At 45.9% G+C, this 21,528-nt stretch overlaps 1 protein-coding gene across 1 annotated transcript in view; it reads right to left on the bottom strand.

Annotated features, from left to right (window-relative positions):
- Nucleotides 1-9,080: 9,080 nt before the first annotated feature.
- SNX1 (sorting nexin 1) overlaps nt 9,081-21,528 on the bottom strand; it is a 33,197-nt gene continuing 20,749 nt past the window's right edge. The window contains exons 6-15 of the mRNA XM_058541794.1: nt 20,251-20,392; nt 19,535-19,613; nt 18,769-18,844; nt 15,842-15,955; nt 15,557-15,650; nt 14,288-14,493; nt 11,677-11,820; nt 10,680-10,760; nt 10,153-10,224; nt 9,081-9,520 (exon numbers count right to left, since the gene is read on the bottom strand). Coding sequence (XP_058397777.1) covers nt 9,470-9,520; nt 10,153-10,224; nt 10,680-10,760; nt 11,677-11,820; nt 14,288-14,493; nt 15,557-15,650; nt 15,842-15,955; nt 18,769-18,844; nt 19,535-19,613; nt 20,251-20,392 — 1,059 coding nt within the window. The 3' untranslated portion in view covers nt 9,081-9,469. The remainder of the gene's footprint in view (nt 9,521-10,152; nt 10,225-10,679; nt 10,761-11,676; nt 11,821-14,287; nt 14,494-15,556; nt 15,651-15,841; nt 15,956-18,768; nt 18,845-19,534; nt 19,614-20,250; nt 20,393-21,528) is intronic.

The following is a 21,528-nucleotide window of genomic DNA, read 5'->3' as shown; positions in this document are numbered from 1 at the left end:
GCAGGAAGGGCTGGGGGCGGAGAGGTGTCCCTCCGACACACTCCTACTCCTGCAGATGGCCCGGTTGCGGTCGGGCGCACAGGTGGGCTGGACCGAGGCTCTCACCCAGGCTCAGGCCCTCGCCCTCCAACGCCGTCACACAAAGCCCCTTTCACTGGCAGGCTTCTGCTGGGACGCCAGCGCTGCTCGGGAGGTTTGGTTAACCCCGTTAAGAAAACAAACAGCTCCTGGGCTGCGGGCGCCTCTGGGCACAGAGGCTGGATTCTTCTGGCCCAGCGGGTGGGGGTGGCCAGCAGTGGCGGGCGGAGGTGGACTGGCCGGTAGGGGACCCAGCAGCCCTGGGCGGCCTGAGCAAGGTTGGGTCTGGACTGCTCCACCCACTGGCTCTGGTCACCTGGGCCACCTTGGACAACTCCCTGTGCCTCAGGGTGCTTATCTGTACCACTGAGATTTGTGTGTAGATGAAATGATGTCATGCTTCCAAAGTGTTTAGCATGGGGCCTGGCACACAGTAAAATAAACGTTAGCTATTGTTATTCGACTGAATTATATGAATTTGCTGTTTTCGTAGGCCCAAACCATGGGATATTGGCAATTACATATGGTTCATCTTATATATTGTTAATGGTTCATCATTGAAACAACAAAAACAAACTCTACTATTCCTCTTCCAGAATCCTGAGATTGCAAGGTTAGCTTAAAACAAAACAAAACAACTATTAACTCTTTCAACTACTTGAAATCAGTGATCAGGATTTTCCTGATTTTCTCTATATTGTGCAACCAAAAAAGGTAAAAGAATTGGAAGCAGAGGTTGGTGTAAATCAGCATCCTATTCAACCTAACAGCCTCAGAGGACTTACCGATTGCCTTTTTAATAAGTACATCTTATAAATTTGTAATAATATAATAATAAAATAAAAACCAATATTTTATGGTTTTTTTTTTTCTTTGTGAGGAGATCAGCCCTGGGCTTACATCCGCCAATCCTCCTCTTTTTTTGCTGAGGAAGACCGGCCCTGGGCTAACATCCGTGCCCATCTTCCTCCACTTTATATGGGACGCCGCCACAGCATGGCTTGCCAAGCGGCGCGTCAGTGTGCGCCCGGGGTTCCAAACCGGCGCCCGGGATCCAAACCGGCGAACCCCGGGCTGCCGCAGTGGAGCGCGCACATTTAACTGCTTGTGCCACTGGGCCGGCCCAATATTTTATGTTTTGAATAATGGAGTTCGGTGTATATGTCTAAAAAAAATAGTTCTGCTGCTAAAATACTTTAACTTATCGAGCTAGTTGAAACTCTTCGATTTACAGATGAGGAAACTGAGGTCTGAAAAAGGAGAACTGGGCCCTGGAAAGGGCTGCTAGGGAGGCCCCTCAGACAAGCATGTCCTGCAGGAGCGCTGAGAGCAAAGTTTGGTGACTTGCTTCTCAGGGGACAGGCAGGCTCCAGCCCAGGGTTCCAGCCAGCAGTGTCACTCCTAGGAGCCACTGCCCCCTGCCCAGATGACAGAGGCAGCTCAGCTGCTTCAGACAACATGACCCAGGGCTGGAGCAGGGGGAGCTGGCAGAGGCCACCCCAGCCACCTTGCAGCCAAGGCAGCACAGCTGCCCAGGAGATTATTCTCGTGCTACAACAACTCCTAACACCCCTTAGCGTGATATATCAGTGGACCAACCAGTTGGCCCTTCTGGTGTGCACAGCACTGGGGTTCAACGAACAGAGACACGCTCAGGCACCCCCAAGTCACAGGGGTTTACTGTGAAGAGAGCTGTTTGACCAAGAACTAAAGACAACAGGAAAGTCAGGCCAAAGGCCAGGAGGGGCCCCAGCCCCAGGCCTTGAGGTCTGGATGGAGGTGCCCTGTCCCCCACGCTAGCCCTGAGTGCTGTCTGTGGTTTCTCAGCAAGTAGAATTTTTGTCTCTCCGTTAATGGTCCCCAGCTACTCATTCAAGCTACTTCTCTGTCTTCCAGCTTCTGCTTCTGCTACCCAACTGGGGTACACTGTCCATGCCTGGGGAGCGAGTATCTCACAGGGGTCAGAGAAGCTCACATGCCTACAAGGTCAGGTGGGTAACTTGTCCTTAACTGGTCTACTGTGTGGATTTATTCAGGTCTTTAGGAAAACAGCTTAGTGGGTTAATGTCTCGGTTCCTCTTGTCCATCCCTGTCTGGATTGTGCGGGATATGGTGTGCAGACAAACTGAGTCAAGCAAATTGGAGTCAAGTCTTAGGGCTGAGGTGTGACTGTGGGCAAGCTGCTTAAGGTCTCTAAGCCTCAGTTTTTTAATGTAGATAATGATGCCCACCTGGCAAGGTCATGGTGATGGATTAGAGATGTTTCAAAGCCCTGAGCACACTGGCACAGGATAGGTGTTTAACACATGGCAGCTCTTATTATTAGGCCCTGGGGTGGGAAGGGACTATCAGGGGCAGTCTGGACTCTGCCCTGCACAAGTTCCTGGCTGCCAGGGGCCTCATCATTTTTTTCTGGTGAGGCTACTGATGTTCCCAAGGGGAGACCTGCTGTTGGGCCCCTGTGGTCATCACTGCTGTCACTCATAATGGAAGAGGAAGCTGAGAGCTCTGAAGCTAGGAAGGGGCAGTCATTTGGAAACAATCGTCACATCCCTTTAAAGAAAGTCCTACCTTAGATTGGACAGGGTTTTTCTTTGGGGTTTTTCTGGACCCAAAGTGCTACGGAGGCTGAGCAGCCTTGGTGGGGATGGGGGGCTTTCTGCCCCAGACGTCTGGTCATCACAGCCAGAGAGGCATTTCCACAACAGACAAAGGCAAAGGGGAGGAGGCCTGTCTGGGGCAAGCCTGTGGGGCAGGCGGCTATCACCTCCCAGCCTTCAGGCCCCAGTTGGGGCACGGAGCACCAGTCCTGCCAATCACAGCAAGGCCTCCTGAATCCCAAATCAAGCCTGATTTCTGGATCTTGAAAAACCCAAGATCTGTGTCCATAGGCTCTAAAACAATAATCACCAGTGCTGAAGGGCAGCCACTGCCCCCTTGGGCTGCCTTTGTTGGTGGAGAGGGGCACCAAGATGAGTAGGAATAACATAGTCCATGATCTTAAGGAGTTCAGAGCCGGGAGGCTAATGAGATCATCTTGGAGACAACATTACACAGAAGGGTGAGAGAGACCAGAGGTTTAAAGGGTGACAGGAAGTGCCATGCCAAGAGCTGTAGAGGCAGCTGCCATTCTAGCCTGGGGGTGGGAGGAAGAGTCAATCAAAGAAAGCTTCCCGGAGAATGTACATATAAAGTAGGCCTCAAAAGATGCATTGGATTGTTTTCTCATAAGGAAAATAGCTTTATTAAATTTTTATGATTATAAAAATAATACACAGAAATTCCAAGCAACATAAAATGGTATAAAAATTTTAAATGCAAAATTCCATCCCTAGAGGGAACCATAGTCAACAATTCCATCAACATCCTTGCCATATATATAATTTTATATAAATGTGGACTATACCATACATATAATTCTATAACCTACTTTTTTCACTCAAAAATGTTTTCCTTGTCAATGAATATAGCTATATATCATCTCCAATGACTGTATAATATCCAATTGTATTATGTACCATAATTCATTTAATCCCTTCCTGCTGTATATTTACATTGAGTTCAACATTTACAACTGTAAACAACGTTATGATGGGCATCTTTGCATAATCATCTTCATGGACTTGGTTTCTAGAAGTGTCTATGGGAATCCTCAGTGAATGTTCTGACACGCTGGCCAGTGCCCTCCATCTCTACCTACTTACACTGCCATCCACAATGTTGAAGACTGCCTGTTTCAGACAGGTGTAATTCTGAGGTTGAAGAGAGGGGTGGGAGCTGAGAAAGGTGCTTCAGGTACAAAGCCCACCATTTACAAAGGCTCCTTAGGCCACAAAGAAGTGAGAAAGGAAAGAGTGTATTTGGAGTCAGTTTTCACGAGGCGCCAGCATTGTCATGAAGGACTAGGAGATAAACAGGGAGGGTGAGCGGGGTCCTCTCACAGAAAGCCGTCACTGAAAGGTGGCAGAATCTACCATTGGAGATCTTTCTACAGTTACCTATTTGGTACCTATTTTGAGCCCAAATCTTTGCTGGGGGCCATGGAGTTACAAAGATGCACCACTTAAGAGAGTTTATGGCTTGGCAGAGAGAGCCAACATAAAACCACACAACCGGTATCATAGGACACTGGCAGATGATGTACTCACTATCCCCGGGGCCAGAAGACAGGGATGACTTGTTCTCGTCCATTTCTAACTCTCAGCTCAGGCCTGACTCTACCCAAATGGGGAGCAGAGAATCTTAGCCAGTGTCTCCCAAGACCAAGCGTTGGGTGCAGGCATGTGCCAATTACAGCAGAGGTGTGTCCTTCTTAGCTCTGGTAGGGATCACCATTATCTTCCCCTTCCCTCTCGTTCCCCTAGGCTGCTGAGAGTTGGTGGGGAAAGTCCCCCCACCTTGGGGCCTGATGTCCCTCAAAACTGATGGTCTTCAATCCCATGTGGGCCCTAAGTGCACTCAATGAAGAACACACCTTCCATCACTATGGAACAACGCTTCCATGAGTACTCTCTCCTCAACCAGTTCCTGGCCCCAACCTTAACAGATTTCCATCATCTTCTCCCTTTTTGAAATCTGAGTTTCTGCAAAGGCATTCGCAGGGTTCTAGGATACAGATGTATTCAGAATGAAAATCTTCTGGAACGAATTCAAAGTTACAAATATCTATGTGTAAGTGACACTTCCTATCGTTTCTACTTCTCTCATTTTTTCTGTCACTAAATACTTACACTGCATATTGGGGTCCCTCCAGTTCTAGGTTCTCATCTTCAGGACTCTGGAGCCCAGAGATTTTGGGGGAAACAACCCAAGGGAAAGCAGAGGAAGTATAGACTTATCTCCACACCTGTTCTCTAAACCACCTGACTCAAAATAGGTAAACATGGTATCTCTGTCTGAGAACATTTTAATTCTCAAGCAGGAAACCTTTACTCTCTGCCCCTTCTCCCCCCATCTTCTCTCTCTCTGGTACGTCAGGAGCAAGGCTCCCTGTTCTGTGCATTTGCTCCCAGACAGGGCTCTGATGGCCATTCCCTTTCTCTGCTCTGAATTTTATTAACATGCTAAGTCTGAGACATCTTTACATAAAACAAAGCCTCTCTTCACTCTGTATCTCCCCACCTCTCAGCAGGACTTCCCTTCCCATTCAGAAGAGCCTCTTTTAAGACGGTCAGCACCTGCTGTCCCCACAGCTTCCCTTCCCATCCGCTCTAAACCTATTTGGCCTCCTGTGTTAGCTGTGTCATGAAGGGCTTCACTGTCTACCCTGAAATCCAAGCCAGAAACCTGCAGGTCACGCTAGCTACCGCCCTCTCCCTCAGACCTCTCATCAAATCAGTGACCAGATCCCAGTGGTTCCATTGCCACGTCTGAACCTCATCCCTCAGCTCTAACCCCATTACTACCGCCCTCCTCGGTGCTCCGGCTGGCTGGATGAGCCTGGCTGCTCTCCTTGCCTCCAGTCTCACACCTTCTGATATATCTAAATCACAAACGTGACCATGTTATTTCCTGCTTAAGTCCCTTCAGTAGCTCCCCACACTTCCAGGATAACGTTCAAAGAGCCTCACAGTCATATCAGGCACTGTGTGATCTGTGTGATGTGGTTCCTGCTCATCCTTTCCATGGGCCGCCCACTGACTTGACTCCGGCCACACTGAGCAACCTGCATTACCCCAGATGTGCCCACTTCCCACTGCCAGGAGACAGGGAGGCAGAATGGTCTCAGGAGAAGGAGAAAACACCTCTTCACCTTTAAGACACAGTTCAAGCATCCCTTTCTCCACAAATTTCTTCTTCCTGAGTCCCCAAGTGAAACAATTTCTTTTATGCCACTATTCCCTGTACAGGCCTCTGGCTCAGTACTCTTAACCTACTATTGGCCTTGCTGATTTCCATGTCTACAAGCTCTGTGCAGAAATGCACAGGCTCTGAAGATACCTTACCCTGTCAGCCTCAGGATGCAGGAGGCTGAGGAGGAAGTTCTGAAACCAGAGGAGAGTCTACCCCAAGGAAATAATAAAAACAGACTTATGTTAAGATGATCACTGGAGGAAACATAAAGCTAGGAGAAAGTTTTAAAATTGAGTCTCTTTGGAGAAGAATTAGAAACACGGAAAAGGAAGAAGACTAGAATAAACTCTATGGGGCCAGACTGGAAGTATCAGTGTGAATTCATGATTTTAACATCTAATTCTTTTTTTTTTTTAAGTTATTTATTTATTTTATGAGGAAGATCAGCCCTGAGCTAACATCCATGCCAATCCTTCTCTTTTTGCTGAGGAAGACTGGCCCTGGGCAAACATCTGTGCCTATCTTCCTCCACTTTATATGGGACGCCGCCACAGCATGGCCTGACAAGCAGTGCGTCGGTGCACGCCCGGGATCCGAACCTGGGCTGCCAGCAGCGGAGCACGCGCACTTAACCGCTACGCCACGGGGCCGGCCCCTCTAATTCTTTATTTATGTCATCTGTCTCTGTCTCTGTCTCTCTCTCTCTCCATATTTCTATATATCTTTATCTATGTCTATTTCCTTGCTTTCTCTGCCAAGAGCCTAGAAGCAACGACACTCCAGTAGCAGTGAGCACTCTCAGCACCCAGATCTTCGTTTCTAAATTCTAATTCTCCATTAAAAGGAATCAAGACTCCCTAGAGAAATGGCTGATTCCAGGGTTGGGGCAAGGGAGATACAAGATAAGCCTGGAATATCTTGTTATGCCAGAAAGTGTTCAGAAAATGAAGGCGACATGTTAAAAAGACACGAGAGCCTGTCAGAAATCTGGGATGGCTTGAGAATCAAAATAAATCAAAGCATTCATCCATACTAATAAACAAGTAGATTAATAAATAAGGAGAAAAGATGCTTTTCCTTAGAAGTAGAATGCCAACCAATAAATGTAGAAGAAATTATGCAGTTAGAAAATCACATTGGATGAGGAACAAAATATTTACCTGATCTTAAAGTATTTCCTCACAATTTACTTGTTAATTACAAAGGGGAAAATAGTAAATTTAAAATGGAGACACGTGGCAGACATCAACTTAACCAAGTGATCAGAGTTAACTTCAGCTTTAATGGGACCAAGTGACATCAAATGCCGACTTAAGAGGCACTGAGGACACGTCATTTCCGGGAGGTTCCTGCCCCACATGCAAAACCCTAATCTAGTCATGTGAAACCATGACCAATCCAAATTGAGGAACATTCTACAAAATACCTGGCCTATATTCTTCAAAAATGCCAAGCTAATGAAAAGCAGAGAAAGCCTGAGGAGCTCCTCTGGATTAAAAGAGACACATGTACTCATGTGTTACAACTAAATGTTAACACATGATCCTGCAACAGAAAAAAGAGACTCACTACAAAGAATATTATTGGGACAACTGACAAAATTTAAATATGGACCATGGGTTAGACAATGGTATTATATTAGTGTTAAACTTCCTGATTTTGATAACTGCACTCAGGTTATAAGTTAAGAGAGAATGTCCTTGTTCTTAAGGAAATGCACACTAAGGTTCCGAGGATAAATGGGTCAATGACTGCAACTTACTCTCAAACGATTCAGAAAATACAACATGTAAATATAGATAAAGCAAATCATACATCATAAAGCAAACGGGTTAAAATGTGAACACCTGGTAAATCTGGGTAAAGGATATATGGGAGTTCTTTGTGATATTCCTGTAACTTTTCCCTAAGTTTGAAATTATGTTAAAATTTAAAAAGTTACCAAACAAACCAAGAATCCAACAACAAGGGATGAGTCAGAATTATGGTACAGTCACTCTATGGAAGTCTTAAAATTACAGAGCCTTACAAATAAGGTTTGTGAAGACATATAATACAGAAAAAAATGCTTATAACATATACATGTTGAATGATAAAAGCAGGATACAAAATATTTTACGTGTATGTTATTATAACCATGCAAAAGCAAGCATATAAGAGTGGAAGGATAAAATCAAAGGAGGTAATAAGGATATTGGGGAGTAGGGAGAGATTGAGTGACTTTTTCCAAAAAAAAATCAACCTGTTGAAAAAAATACTTGTACTCCCACCCCCGTCAGGCTGGTGAACTGGAAATCAGTGCTGTGTACCGCATTCTCTTGCCTCAGGCTGTCCTTCCCCAAACCTTAACCACCCACCAAAGAGAACTGACAGGACAGGTCTGGAGAGCCCTCAGGCAGGGGTGTCTTTGGGGGTGGTGGGCTGGGAGTGGTGAGGTTCCCATGGTAGGCAGTCTGCCCTGCCCCACAAGTGGCTTCTCAGTGCACTCTGACAGCGAGCTTAAGCTGCCGTGGACACAGTTGAGGGGAAGCCCAGTAATGGCACATCCGAGACCCGGGCCTCCCCGGCCAGGCCAGCACAGAGACCCCTTTGAACACCCTCAGCTTGTGCTGACAACACTCGGGGCCTCTTGCTGGCATGGTCCCTCCTGGTCACAGACAGTAAAGCTTCTTGGAACCTCAAAAGGTTTAGGAACTCTCGGATGACCTGATCTAGAGGCAGAGTGCCTGGCTCTGCTGTCTACGGGGATCAAGTGTTAAGTCCTTATCAGTCCTTCACACTTTTAACATGGATCACGTGTTTTGATAGGTGGCAAAAGAAGTTCAGGACACAAGACTTTGCTATCAGAAGGCAGACTTTGAGAGCCCTGAGCAGCTTAGGAAACAGGGTAGGAATAAAAAAGAAAGTCTGCCTTCTTTGCAGGAGAATCGGTCTTGCCCCTCTTATTATAAGAGATGTCTTTAAAATTCCTTCCCTAATGAAGTAGGAATAAGAATTAAACAGATTAAGAGACCCTCAGAACAGGTAGCTGAGGAAGCTAGAGAAAAAGCAAGTACAGTTCCATAGGGAAGCAGCAGTGAAAGCTTGTGAACTCCTGTGGAGAGAAACTTACTATACCCGGGCAACTTCCTGGTCAGGAGCATTCCAGACCTGCTTCCCAACTGCGTCCCAGCCTAAAGCAAAAAGCACCACCATTCTGAGTCATGTGACCCGATTTTAAAATATTTTATTACATAATCTTTTCATGGCACCATCAGGAGTAACAGAAAACGTTATTCCCAGTTCCTAACCACATCCTGAAAAATATACATTTGTATTTATATATTTATATCAATACTCCACCCCTATCCCATAATTCCACCACCTATTGTAGGTCTTTTGCTTACAGCAAGAAACTATTCTCTCAGGTAAGAAAATATATATGGAAGCTAAATGAAGTAACAGTTAGAGTGCCTGGGGACAGCTTGGTCTCGGGGGCAGGGAGGAAGGGGTGAAGTCCAGGCTAAGCAGGATGCATCACTGGGGTCCAGCAGAGGTGGAGGAGGACAGTGTATAAAAAGGCAGCATCAGGCAGCTGGGCTCTGGTGTCCTTGGTCCATTAGGAGATGGCCTTTGCCTCAGGAAGAAAGGCTTCCCAGTACTTTGCCAGCTGCAAAGAAGTGGGGACAGTAAGCCAAGTGCCCCCATCCTAGTGGCAGAGCCTGAGCCTGGAGGGGAGCAAGCACAGTGCCACAGGCTCCCCCAAGTGCCTCAGCCACCCAAACGGAGGCCGAGCTGAGAAAATGGCTAGGCTGCAAGTGGACCTTGGGACAGACTGGCCAGCCAGCCACACCGCTCTTAGCTCTCTAGACTTACGGGAAGCATCAAGTATAAGGGCAGTCTCTGAAGACAGTCCTGGTTCTGCCTCGGAGGAAATACCCCAGTGGGGGCCACAGCTTTGTCCAGCTCAGTTAACTCCTCACAGTGGAGGCCACTGCTCCACATACTGACTGAGATCTCAGCCTCAAGAGGGTTAGGTGGTATCACAGGGTTTTAGGCAGAGGAGAGTTGGGGTTTGTCCTTAAAAACTAACTCATTGTAGGATTAGGGCAATCCTGCTTAGCAAAAGACCCCTACTGGATGCTCCAGGTTGGAGCAACAGGGCCTACTTTCAATTACTGATTATAGCAGGGCCCAGCCCCTCCAAAGCAGGGCCAGCCCTTCCTGTCACCAGAGCTCCAAGAGGGCAGCTGGCCTCTGGAGCAGGAAGTAGAGGGTGAAAGTCATGCCTAACTTACATACCTGCTGCTGTGAATACAGGAGTGTCTCAAGGTACTTGATCACGTGGTTTTTGAAGTCCTTGGATTTCTCTCTCTGTAGGAGACAGGATTCTACACTGACCACTTAGACCCTTGCTCCTTTTCCTCTTGATAGGATAGCGGTGTTTATTGCTGACCAAGGCCGAACACAGCCCCAGAAAGTAGAGCCAGCAGTTGGAATAGCTAATTTCCAGCCAAAGAGCCTCCGCCAAGGCCTTGCAAGGCTTTCTTGCATGACAGGGAGTGGGGAAGGGGAGGAGAAAGGACAGAGGACAAGGGGGTATATGACAGCTACAAGCTTTGTTTGGGTCTAACTGCTCTGGTCCAGCAACAAGTGTAGGACAGCCACTTTGCCTCAGGAACACACACACACAAGGCCACGCCTATTCACAACAACCGCCAAGTCACTGGCACCCACATCTGTCTCCCTACTCAATAGATTTGGACAAAGCCGACACCACTACTAAACCCGGCACTGCACCCCTGGGAGAGGCAGGGTTTCTATCTCACCTCAAACCGTATCACTTCTTTTCGAACCACAGTTGAAATCCTTTCAAAGTCCCTTTCATATTGAGTCACCCGAGACTCCCACTGGGAAAAAAGGAAAGAAAGGATCACTTAATATTATGGTAGCATTATTAAGTCTTTACCTTTGGACAGCAATTCTATATATGAGACCTCAATTGGTCCCTATGTCTTTCTGCCCCTCTGGGTAAGATGAAATACCATACAAACATTCAGCATGTAAGTCAGAGTCCAGCAGAAGGCCACCTTCAGGGAGGCTGGAAAAGAGAAGCCGTGTGCCCCAGGCCAAGCCTGGTCTCTAAGAAAGCTCTGGTACTCCAGAGCCTCTGGCAGGTACTCACCAGCAGGGCTAGGAGCCCCAGAGAACTGATTTTAGTTCTCACCAGGGGGCATATCTGAATCACCCTGGAGCTTTTCAAAGACCCAGCCAGAATCCTTCTGCAGAGATTCTTTTTTTTTTCCCCTGTGAGGAAGATCAGCCCTGAGCTAACATCCATGCTAATCCTCCTCTTTTTGCTGAGGAAGACCAGCTCTGAGCTAACATCTATTGCCAATCCTCACCCTTTTTTTTTCCCCCCCAAAGCCCCAGTAGATAGTTGTATGTCATAGTTGCACATCCTTCTAGTTGCTGTATGTGGGACACCGCCTCAGCATGGCCGGAGAAGCGGTGCGTCGGTGCGCGCCCGGGATCTGAACACGGGCCGCCAGCAGCGGAGCGCGCGCACTTAACCGCCAAGCCACGGGGCCGGCCCCCTACAGAGATTCTGATTTGGCAAGTCTGGGTGGAACGGGGAGAGAGGAGGAGGGCCAGGCCTCAAGGCAAGCCTGGACTCATCCTCAGAGGCTTCCCCAACAGCTACTGTCCTTCATATTCAATCGGCTCTCTTGCCTGCTGTGGGGTTCTGAGCACCTTGGTAGGATGGGACCTGGGCTCATTCAGGAGCCAGCACAACACCCCTGCTGGGCTGCCTTGGGGCCTCACCTCTACTATCTCATCCTTGGCCTGCTGCAGCTTGTCAGGTTTGTTGGCCCACAGCAGTCGAGCCTCAGCCTCCCGCTTCTTCTGCAGTGTGGCTTGAGCATCCTGCCAGCGCTGCCACGTCTTCATGCGCTGGTCAAAGGCAGCCTGCAGGGGTTGGGAAGAGCACAACCAGCCCTTCAGGAGCCGTGCTGGCTCTGCCTTGGGGGGCTCTCCCAGAAGCTGTGCTAGGGAAGGACGGAGCAAGGGCAGGTTCCGCAGCCACGTGTTAGTGCCCAGCTGGAAGTTTAACACTGAAAAGCACAAGCTTGGGTAAGACTCCTCTCCAAGGCTCCAGTGGGCCAGCGCCATGCTGCTTCATGCTACTCTCAAGGCTGGATGGCTGGGAGCACAGCAGGTGGCCTGATGCCAGTGCCCAGTACTACGGCTTCCCAAGTGCCTCTCTCAGATGGGTCAGTCCATGTGTCTACACACTTTTCCTGAGTGCCTGCCATGTGCCAGGAACTAATACACTGGGGAATGAAACACATGGTCCTGCTTTCATGGATCTTATAATCTAACAGAAAAGGCTGACATTATATTAATAATTATCCATAAATAATTACACTATGCAGAGTACAGAGAAAACAAGCAGGATACTATAAAAAAACGGGGGACCTAGCTTAGCCTGCGAGATATTATCAGGGAAGGCTGACCTAAGGAAGCAACCTTTAAACTGACACCTAAATAGTTAGCTAACCAGGTTAGCTTAACAGATCTTTAAATAAACACTTAAAGCCACCACAGGACACACTGCTTTCATCCCATCCATACACTCAACTGCTGTAGGCTATCAAGGCCCCCAAGAAGCTCCCCAAAGTCCACTTGCTGGTCTTCCCTGTTTCCAGTCCGTTGACCAGAATCAACATTTCCAGAGGACAGCTGTTGGCCTAATCAAAACATCTCCCACCCTCACTGGCTTTGTAGGCCTCAAGAGGTGGCCTGGATGAAAGATCTGTGCCTGGGGCCAACCACCCAGCCCTGTTCCATTTGTTCTCCTTCCCTGCAAAAGTTCCCTAGACGTTTTCTAGGCCTCCTTAGTGCGGGCCTTTGCCAAAACTTGAACCTTAGAGAATGAAATGCCACCAAATTCACCTTCCCTAGCATTGTCACTGCTGCTCACCTGCAATTTCTTAACAGCTCAATGTCAAAGGATTAGGTAAAAGATGACCTCATATCCAAGGAAGACTCAAGCCTAACCCCGTGGGCTAACAGTGGTACAACTCAAGGTTCAGGGAAGGGCAGAAAAGAAACATCTGCTCATCTCTCCAACCCCATCACCAGCTCCTGATCACGAGGAGGGCAGGTGAAGGGTCTCTTGAGAAAAGATCAGCTCGCAGTCCTGTGATCTAAGGCACGCTGCCCCAGCCCCAGCAAACTGAGCTCTCGCCTAGGCCTTCCTCACCTATGTCTATACCGGCTTACCCCACCTGAGAGTCATATTCAAGAGCTGTGTTCTCCAGAGACCCCAAACAATACTCCTCTCTGAAAGCTTCCCCAGAGACAGCCCTTCCCCGCGATGGCTCTCCAGTCTAAGTAGTCTGACCAGTTCTAAGAATTCCAAAGCAGGTTATTTTTCCAGCCTCTTATCACTCTGGAGTTAGCAGCAAACCAAATAGCAAAGGGAGAGGACAATGAGCAATCTCACAGGCTATATTAAGCAACTCTATCACAGAGGAAATGAGAGCCCTGGGAGCAACTCAGCTCTTGATAACACAGGAGCTCCCTGGTGGGGGAGATGTTGGGGATAGGGAGCAGGGGTGGCTCTGTTCCAACTCAGAGGTTCATACATCCTGGTCTTAAGTTGGATCAGGGGCAGACTCAGGCTCTTACAGGGCAGGTGCCAGGCTCCCTCTTGGCTCTTTCCTCTGTCTCAGATATGCCACGCGAGAGCTAATACCACTGCCCAGTGAAGCTTCCTTGGCCACTCTGAAAGGTCATGGGAAACCAGACTACTCTGGTCACCAGGAGAAAAGGTGAGGTGCTTGACCTGAGGGGCAGGCTGCAGTGTTGTTACCAGTGTGGTCAGCACAGCATACAAAAGGCTCTGGTGACAAGCTCTCTCAGCCCCCTGGCCACACTCCTCCATGCAACGCCAAGCTGGTTCTGTGTAGTTACCTGACTGCCCACGTTGCAGGGACAAGTGGAAGTAGCAAGAGCTCTTACCAGGGCGAAGCTGCCGCTTACTGTTAAGGAGGCCAAGACCAAAGCACTGAGGAAGTCACTGCTCCAGGGGGGCTGAGACGGCAGGTCTGCAATAAGCCTTGCTTGAAGAAAGGAGCACAGAGGACGCTGTCCAGCTTCAACAATAAGGAGGGGCCTACTTGGAAATTCAAGGCTGGCCTTTTCTCCAAACGCATTTAAAAAACTAGCTGTGGGCCTCAAAATGACTCAATGCTAACTAGCTAACAGTTAAATGGATTTTTTGGTTCATAGGATACCTTCTTTCTTGAGAGTAGAAAAACTTACACCTATTTTGAGCTACAACAGATGAAACTTTCTTGGGAAGGGGAAGAGAAAGGCAAGACAAATTAAATCAAGAGGATGAGAAAGAGGAAAGGAAACAGAAGCTTACGCGGACTATGGCCAGGAGGCGAATGTAGTCACTCAGGAGCTCGGCAAGAAGGAAGAAGTCATTGTTGGCCTGTTCTTGGTGAAGCTGCTCAATTTTCTCTTCCACCTCAGCCAGCTGGGAGAGTGCCCGTGACAATGCTGTGTTGTCCTCAGAGCTCCCAAGCATGGCTAGACTCTTTGCAAACTGGGCTGTGTTCAGTGCTAGCTCTGGAGGGAGAAAGACAGCAGAGGCCTCTGATCTCACAAGGAAAAGGGACAAGTCAGCAGGCATCGCATGACATGTCTCAGCAGTGCTGCCCGCTGCGTATCTGGCAACTGTGGGCTCTGCAACCCAGTCACTTACACCACAGCCATCTGTATGCAGAATGTGAAGGGAATGCAGCCTGTTCATACGAGCAGGGAGAGACACCTGCTGTCCTAAGTTTCACTAGGTTAGGCCTACCTGGAAGAAGCAGCTCAAATATTCCTGGAGAACCAGGGGCCAGTTCATACAAACAGGCCAAAGGAATAATTCTGATTTTTATGTTAAAGCTCATGATAAGTAGACTGTCTGCAAGAGAAAGACTGAATGTATGTGTACACTGCATAGTCCTGTACATTTTAGAGCAGGACAAACTTTTTCTGTGAAGGCCCAGATATTTGAAGTTTTGTGGGCTACATATGGTCTCATTCCTTTTTTTTCACTCATACCTTTAAAAATGTAAAAACCACTCCTAGCTCACAGCAATAGGCCCAGGGCCAGATCTGGTCCATCACTGGGCCATATTTTGCCAACCCTTACATTGACCTCATTCTAATGGTGTTCTGTCTGTTTAGATTTCTGATTATCAACATGTTTAAGGCAGAGAAGGAAGGCATTCAAACTTGGCAAATTTCACTAGCTCTTAAGCAAATCTCACCAAAGAAAGGTGAAGAAGGGTTAGGAAACATAAATGGTTTCCATGCATTTACACATTGCTTGTCTGACCATGTAGCTGAAGTTTGTGACATCAGTTTGGTTATAAGCTTCCAACACAAATCATACCAACAGAAGCCCACGTCCCAGGTCAGGCTGTATCTGGGATGGCTTCCCTGCCCCTCCCAGGTAGAAAGGACAGTGCCCGCAGAGGCTGAGTCATGTTTCCTGCCAGCAGATGCAGGGCATATCTTTTCGATCAGAACACCAAGGACCAGGTGGGCTAAGAACTTCTTGGGAACAGCATGCCCTCCCATCTCCAGCTCACTGGAGACATTAATTTCCCAGCTCCAACTGCATTTCAGAGATCGTTACCTTTCCTATGGTTGACCAGAGTTTCTACAACAGCATGCAGTTTCCGTAAGCGCTGCTCCTCACACTCTACCTCTTGGAGCTTCTCCTCAAACCACTGAAACACACAAGCCCAGAGCTTTAATGGAAGTTACTCATATAGGTGTAGAGCAGTCTTTCCTTAGCAGTTTTTTAAAAAAGGGACTGAATTATCTTAAAAATAAAGTCTCTAATCTCAGAAATTTCAGGACTCCTCAGGATTTCAGACCTGATGGAGTAGGGGAAGCAGGGAGGCACAGGGCTACTCACAATGTCTGATTCATTCATCTTGATGGTCATTTTGCTGACCGCATCTGTGGCTTTGTTGAACATCTTGAGAAGACCAGCACCACTCAATGTCTGGGTACCCACGGCGCGTGGCAGCTACAAGACCAAGAAGGCGGGGATGGCAAGTTATCTGCTGCCCCTATTTTAGGTTCAGAAGAATTAGTATCCATCAGATGGCATGCCCAAAACTTGCTAAACAAATTATTTGAACTGTAGATTGTTTTCAAAAGCAGTTAGACAAATCCATAACTAGCATGTACAGAAAGAAAAATCAAAGGACCACTTAAATAGAATCAGCAAAATTTTTTTCATTTTTTTTTATTGTGAAATTTTTGTTGTACATTTTTATCAGTCACCATATAAGTGCATCCCTCCACCCCTTGTGCCCACCTCCTAACCCCCTAGCCCCTGGTAACCACCAAACAGTTCTATCTGTGCGTGTGTTGGTTTATCTTCCACATATGAGTGAAATCATGCCATTCGTCTTTCTCTTTCTGGCTTATTTCACTTAACATAATACCCTCCAGGTCCATCCATGTTGTTGCAAATGGGACAACTTTGTCTGTCTTTATGGCTGAGTAGGATTCCATGGTATATATATATATACCACATCTTCTTTATCCATTCATCAGTCAAGGGACACTTGGGTTGCTTCCCTGTCTTGGCTATAGTGAATAATGCTGCGATGAACATAGAGGTGCATAAGCCTCTTTGGATCGTTGATTTCAGGTTCGTTGGGTAGATACCCAGTAGTGGGATAGCTGGATCATAAGGTATTTCTATTTTAATTTTTTGAGGAATCTCCATACTGTTTTCCATAGAGGCTGCACCAGTTTGCATTCCTACCAGCAATGGATTAGGGTTCCCATTTCTCCACAGCCTCTCCAGCATTTGTTGCTTTTTGTCTTGGTGATTATAGCCATTCTAACGGGTGTAAGGTGACATCTTAGTGTGGTTTTGATTTGCATTTCCCTGACGACTGGTGATGTTGAGCATCTTTTCATGTGCCTATTGGCGATCTGTATATCTTCTTTGGAGAAGTATCTGTTCATTTCCTCTGCCCATCTTTTGATTGGGTTGTTTGCAGAATCAGCAAAATTTTCAGCTTTTGATATTGTGTGCACAAAAGAAGTAGACTGTGAATGTCATGTGGCCAGGTGACCTCACGCTGAGATTGTCTGCCCACCCAGGCATGAACTGCTTAAATACCAAGCATGCTTTTGTTACGTTCCTCCAGATTAGCATACTCTGCACACAGCTGGACTTAAGGTCTTGAAAGACTTTGCAGTTGTGCTGTGATTCCATTTGAATTTTCCTCAGCGAACAAAGGTCCAAGGACCTGCAGGAGCATTATTTATTCAGACTGAGGCTATTTTTAGGGATGATCTAGTTAAGGCAAGCATGCCAAATATTTAGAAACAATTTGATTGGTTCAGTCTTACCACTACTTTCCTAAGGCATGGAAGGGATGCTGAAGAATCTATAGTATATATAGTACACTATGCTGACAAATTAGATTTTAGTGCTCAGGACTCTTAGGGTAGTAGTTCTCAACTTGGGCCATTTTGCCCCCTAGGGGACATTTGGGCATGTCTGGAGATAATTTTGGTTGTTAAAATGGGAGGTGAGGGGTGCTACTGGCATGTAGTGGATAGAAGCCTGGGATGCTGCTAAACCTACAATGCACAGGACAGTCCCCTACACCAAAGAATGATCCAGCCCCAAGTGTCAACAGTGCCACTGTAGACAACCCCTGTTCTAGGGGGGACAAAATGGGGATCAGAGGGTGAAAAGGAAGAATGTACTTAGGAATCCCAGAGGAGGAAGAGATTTAAAGCTTTAGACAAGAGAATTTTTAATTAAAAAATTCCATTTTGGAGGAAAAAAACCCATATAGTTAGTATCATTTTCTTCATTAGAGTGGTACATACTATATACAAATTAAAATTTAAAAATAAAAATAAATACAAAACGATAGTCCTACCCTGTCACTTATTTCCTTCTACTATGAGATACATTGTTTTATTCCAGCGTTTCTTTTGATCCTTAATGACTAACAGCTGTTTCAAGTTTTACTTTTTATAATTCTTTCAATATATGCTTCCAACAAATATATATGAACATTTCCGTACACTGTTTATGATCACAATAAAGTATTTGTTGTCTTGATGTATTTTACTTAATTCTTCAATTGTTAGCAATTGGGCTGTCTCCAATTTTTCACAATCATGAATAGCCTATGCATAGCCTGTAAAAAAGACTGTCCACTTGGGGCCGGCCCGGTGGCGCAAGCGGTTAAGTGCGTGCGCTCCGCTGCGGCGGCCCGGGGTTCGCTGGTTCGGATCCCGGGCGCGCACCGACGCACTGCTTGGTAAGCCATGCTGTGGCGGCGTCCCATATAAAGTGGAGGAAGATGGGCACCGATGTTAGCCCAGGGCCGTCTTCCTCAGCAAAAAAGGAGGAGGATTGGCGGATGTTAGCTCAGGGCTGATCTCCTCACAAAAAAAAAAAAAAAAAAAAAAGACTGTCCACTTGAGTCAACACTTTTGCTACATGGCAGTTCAGTGGTCTGTGGTAACTGGTTTTGAACCAGTGCCCCTCAGCTCCTGGCACAAAATAAGCATTCAATTTGAGCCAAGCAGTACCCTAGGAAAGACATGCCAAGGACTTGCCAAATAGATCATTGTGTTGATCCAGTAAGACAAAATTAGGCTGCAGTTTGATCTTTACATACAGGCAGAGCTTCTTTTATATGAAAAATACTTGTCATTCTTGGGGGCTTACAAACTAGGATATAGTCTGGTACTAGGCTATACTCATGTTAAGTGCTCAAATATTTGTTGAATAAACTAGTTTCAATTCACTAGGGGCAGAAATAAATTATGAAATTCAGTTTGTACAATACTAACCTCTTCTTTTTCCAAGAACTCCCTGACATCAGGATCCTGTAACATAGTAGGATGATTCACAATCCTCTGAATGTACCTACAGGGCAAATGGTTATCTCGTTAGTCGACCTGGCCTCACAAGGTTTTGGGTGTCATACAGCGCTGGCAGGGGTACAATGTCTTTCATTACTTTAAAATGTCCTCAGATAGGCACTTAAGTGCGACTCTGCTTGTAACCATGTTCAAGTTCATGCTCTTTACATTTGCAAAAAGGGAAGAAAAATAACTGGTCAGAAAGAGACCTCAAAGTCATTCATATTTGATTGCCCAAGAAGGAGAATATGATTGTCTGCTCACCCAGGATGGGGAAAGAAAAGAAGATGGTCTGCTCCTAAGGGGGGAAGGTAAGAGACCTAAGAAAGGTTAGAGGGCCGGCCCCGTGGCTTAGCAGTTAAGTGCACGCGCTCTGCTGCTGGCGGCCCAGGTTCGGAACCCCGGGCGCGCACCGACGCACCGCTTCTCCGGCCATGCTGAGGCCGCGTCCCATGTACAGCAACTAGAAGGATGTGCAACTGTGACATACAACTATCTACTGGGGCTTTGGGGGAAAAATAAATAAATAAAATTATTAAAAAAAAAAAAAAAGAAAGGTTAGAGATAATACAAAGTGTGTATCTTTAATTTACTCAAGTTTCATCTCTATTAACTCCAGCGAATGTCTTAAGTCTCAGTTTCAGCTTCTCACTTGTTCTCGTGTTATTCAGGAAAATGGTTGTATGGCACTTACCTTTCTAGAGCGGCCCTCCGTTTTTCAAGAAATTCTGCAGAAGAAGAATCTTCCTTCCCAACTTTTACTTTTGTCATTCCTGAAATGAAATTTAAAAAGAAAAAATAACCATCATCATGAAAAGGATAAAGCTGTAAAAAAAAAAAAAAAAAAAACCAGGAAGAAAGGCAATGAGGACAGCACTACAAAAACCAAAGGCCACTTCTACGTCACGAACAGGCATGAACAAAAGGTTCTTTGCACAAGAGTCATTTTTTAAACTAGTCTGAAGGTTCTAAACTCTGGCACGTGCAGAGCATATGTTTTCTAAAAGGGGGCCATGGGACTCTTAAGTATAGATTAACAAACGTCAATTGATGGTAATGTGTAGGTGCCTTGCTACCCTCCCACCCTTATCCAATTTAGTACATTTCAATCTGGAGAGAACAGCAATTATTTAAGACTCTTAGATACCAATACAAATACACACACAAACACACACAAATGTGGAAGCTAAAACCAGAGCCTCCTACTGCCTTCAAGGAAAGAGAAGATATCAAAACATGCTATTTCCCTAGACCTCGTGTGATTTATAGGAAAATGCTGGAAATATTTCTTTTCTAACCACAAGATTCTACACTGTTAATAGAAATAGTCTCATATGCTAAGTAGAAAGTATATTGCAGAAAGAACACTTAGGAAAAAAATCCAAGCTGAATGAAAGACTACAGCCTTACCTATTAGGCTCTTCTCAGGTGGAGGAGGGACAATGAAGCCATTCTGAGAGTGTTTCTCTGAAAGCTTCTCATAAAGACCCAGAAAGTCACTAAATCTTCTTTTCACTGCAAACTGTTTACTTCTGAACATTGGTAAGCTCGTCTTAAGGACAGAAAAAACACAAGGTGATTTCATTCCAAATAAGGGATGAATGAGTATCTTGAAAGTTATGTTGGCTGACACCAAAGGAATCTATTTCCCAAATCCCTGTCCTTTAGCCACCTGCTAAATAACTTTCTCCAAGGCTGAGATTCTTAAACTTTTTTGAACTATGGTCCCCTCTGGCTGTCTGGGAGTCTACAGAGCCCTTCTCAGAATAATTAAATGCATAAAATAAAATATACAAAATTACAAAGGCAACTAATTAAATTCAAATACAGTTTCATTCCCAGTTTAAGAACCCTTGCTCTAAGGAAACAGATGTTGACGTCTAGTTTAAAGCTAGAATTCTATGGTCACCTATAACCCATTGATCCTGCACTGACTTATTAAGAATATTAGCTGCTGGAATTAAAGCAGCCAAACTAAAGAAAAGACAGACTAAACAGTGCTCCTAAGTGAGAGGATCAGATGAAATGTCTACGCTGTAGACATTTTAACCTCTAAAGTGTCACAGGATCTAGAACTTACAGGAGGCAGGCCAACAAGTAGAGAGACAATATAAAGGAGACTTCTAGTAAAAAAGACTAGGCCTACATCATAATGAGAAATCATTTAATACTCACCGGATAGGCAAAATTTAAGGACGTTGGCCTTGCCAATTGTTGGCAAGGAAGTGTATCAATGGGAACTTTTACACACTGCTGATGGGAGTATAAATTGGTACAAAGACTTTAAAAAACAGTTTGTATTCTTTTCCTTCAACATTTGCACTACCTATGACCCAGAGTGACTACTGCTGGTTACATACCCTAGAGAAACTCTTCTAGGTGTACACTAGGAGACATGTGCAAGAATGTTCATAATTACAGAAACTGGAAACATGCCACATATTCACAACAGGAAAACAGATAAATATATTATGCTATAATCACACAATGGACTAACTACAGCTACACACAACATGGATGGGTCTGAGAAACAATGCTAATAAAGAAAGCACCATTTTCAGCAAGATACCATTTTTATGAAACTCAAGAACAAAGCAAAACAGTATATTGTTTAGAGATAAATATGTGAAGACTTTTTATAAAGGAAATGAGATACAGGAGAGTGGTCGTCTCTAAGGTGCGAGGCAG

The sequence above is a fragment of the Diceros bicornis genome, chromosome 5, assembly GCF_020826845.1.
Source record: "Diceros bicornis minor isolate mBicDic1 chromosome 5, mDicBic1.mat.cur, whole genome shotgun sequence".
NCBI lineage: Eukaryota > Metazoa > Chordata > Mammalia > Perissodactyla > Rhinocerotidae > Diceros > Diceros bicornis.
Note: the sequence above shows the minus strand (reverse complement) of the source record. Positions and strands in the feature narration are given on the sequence as shown.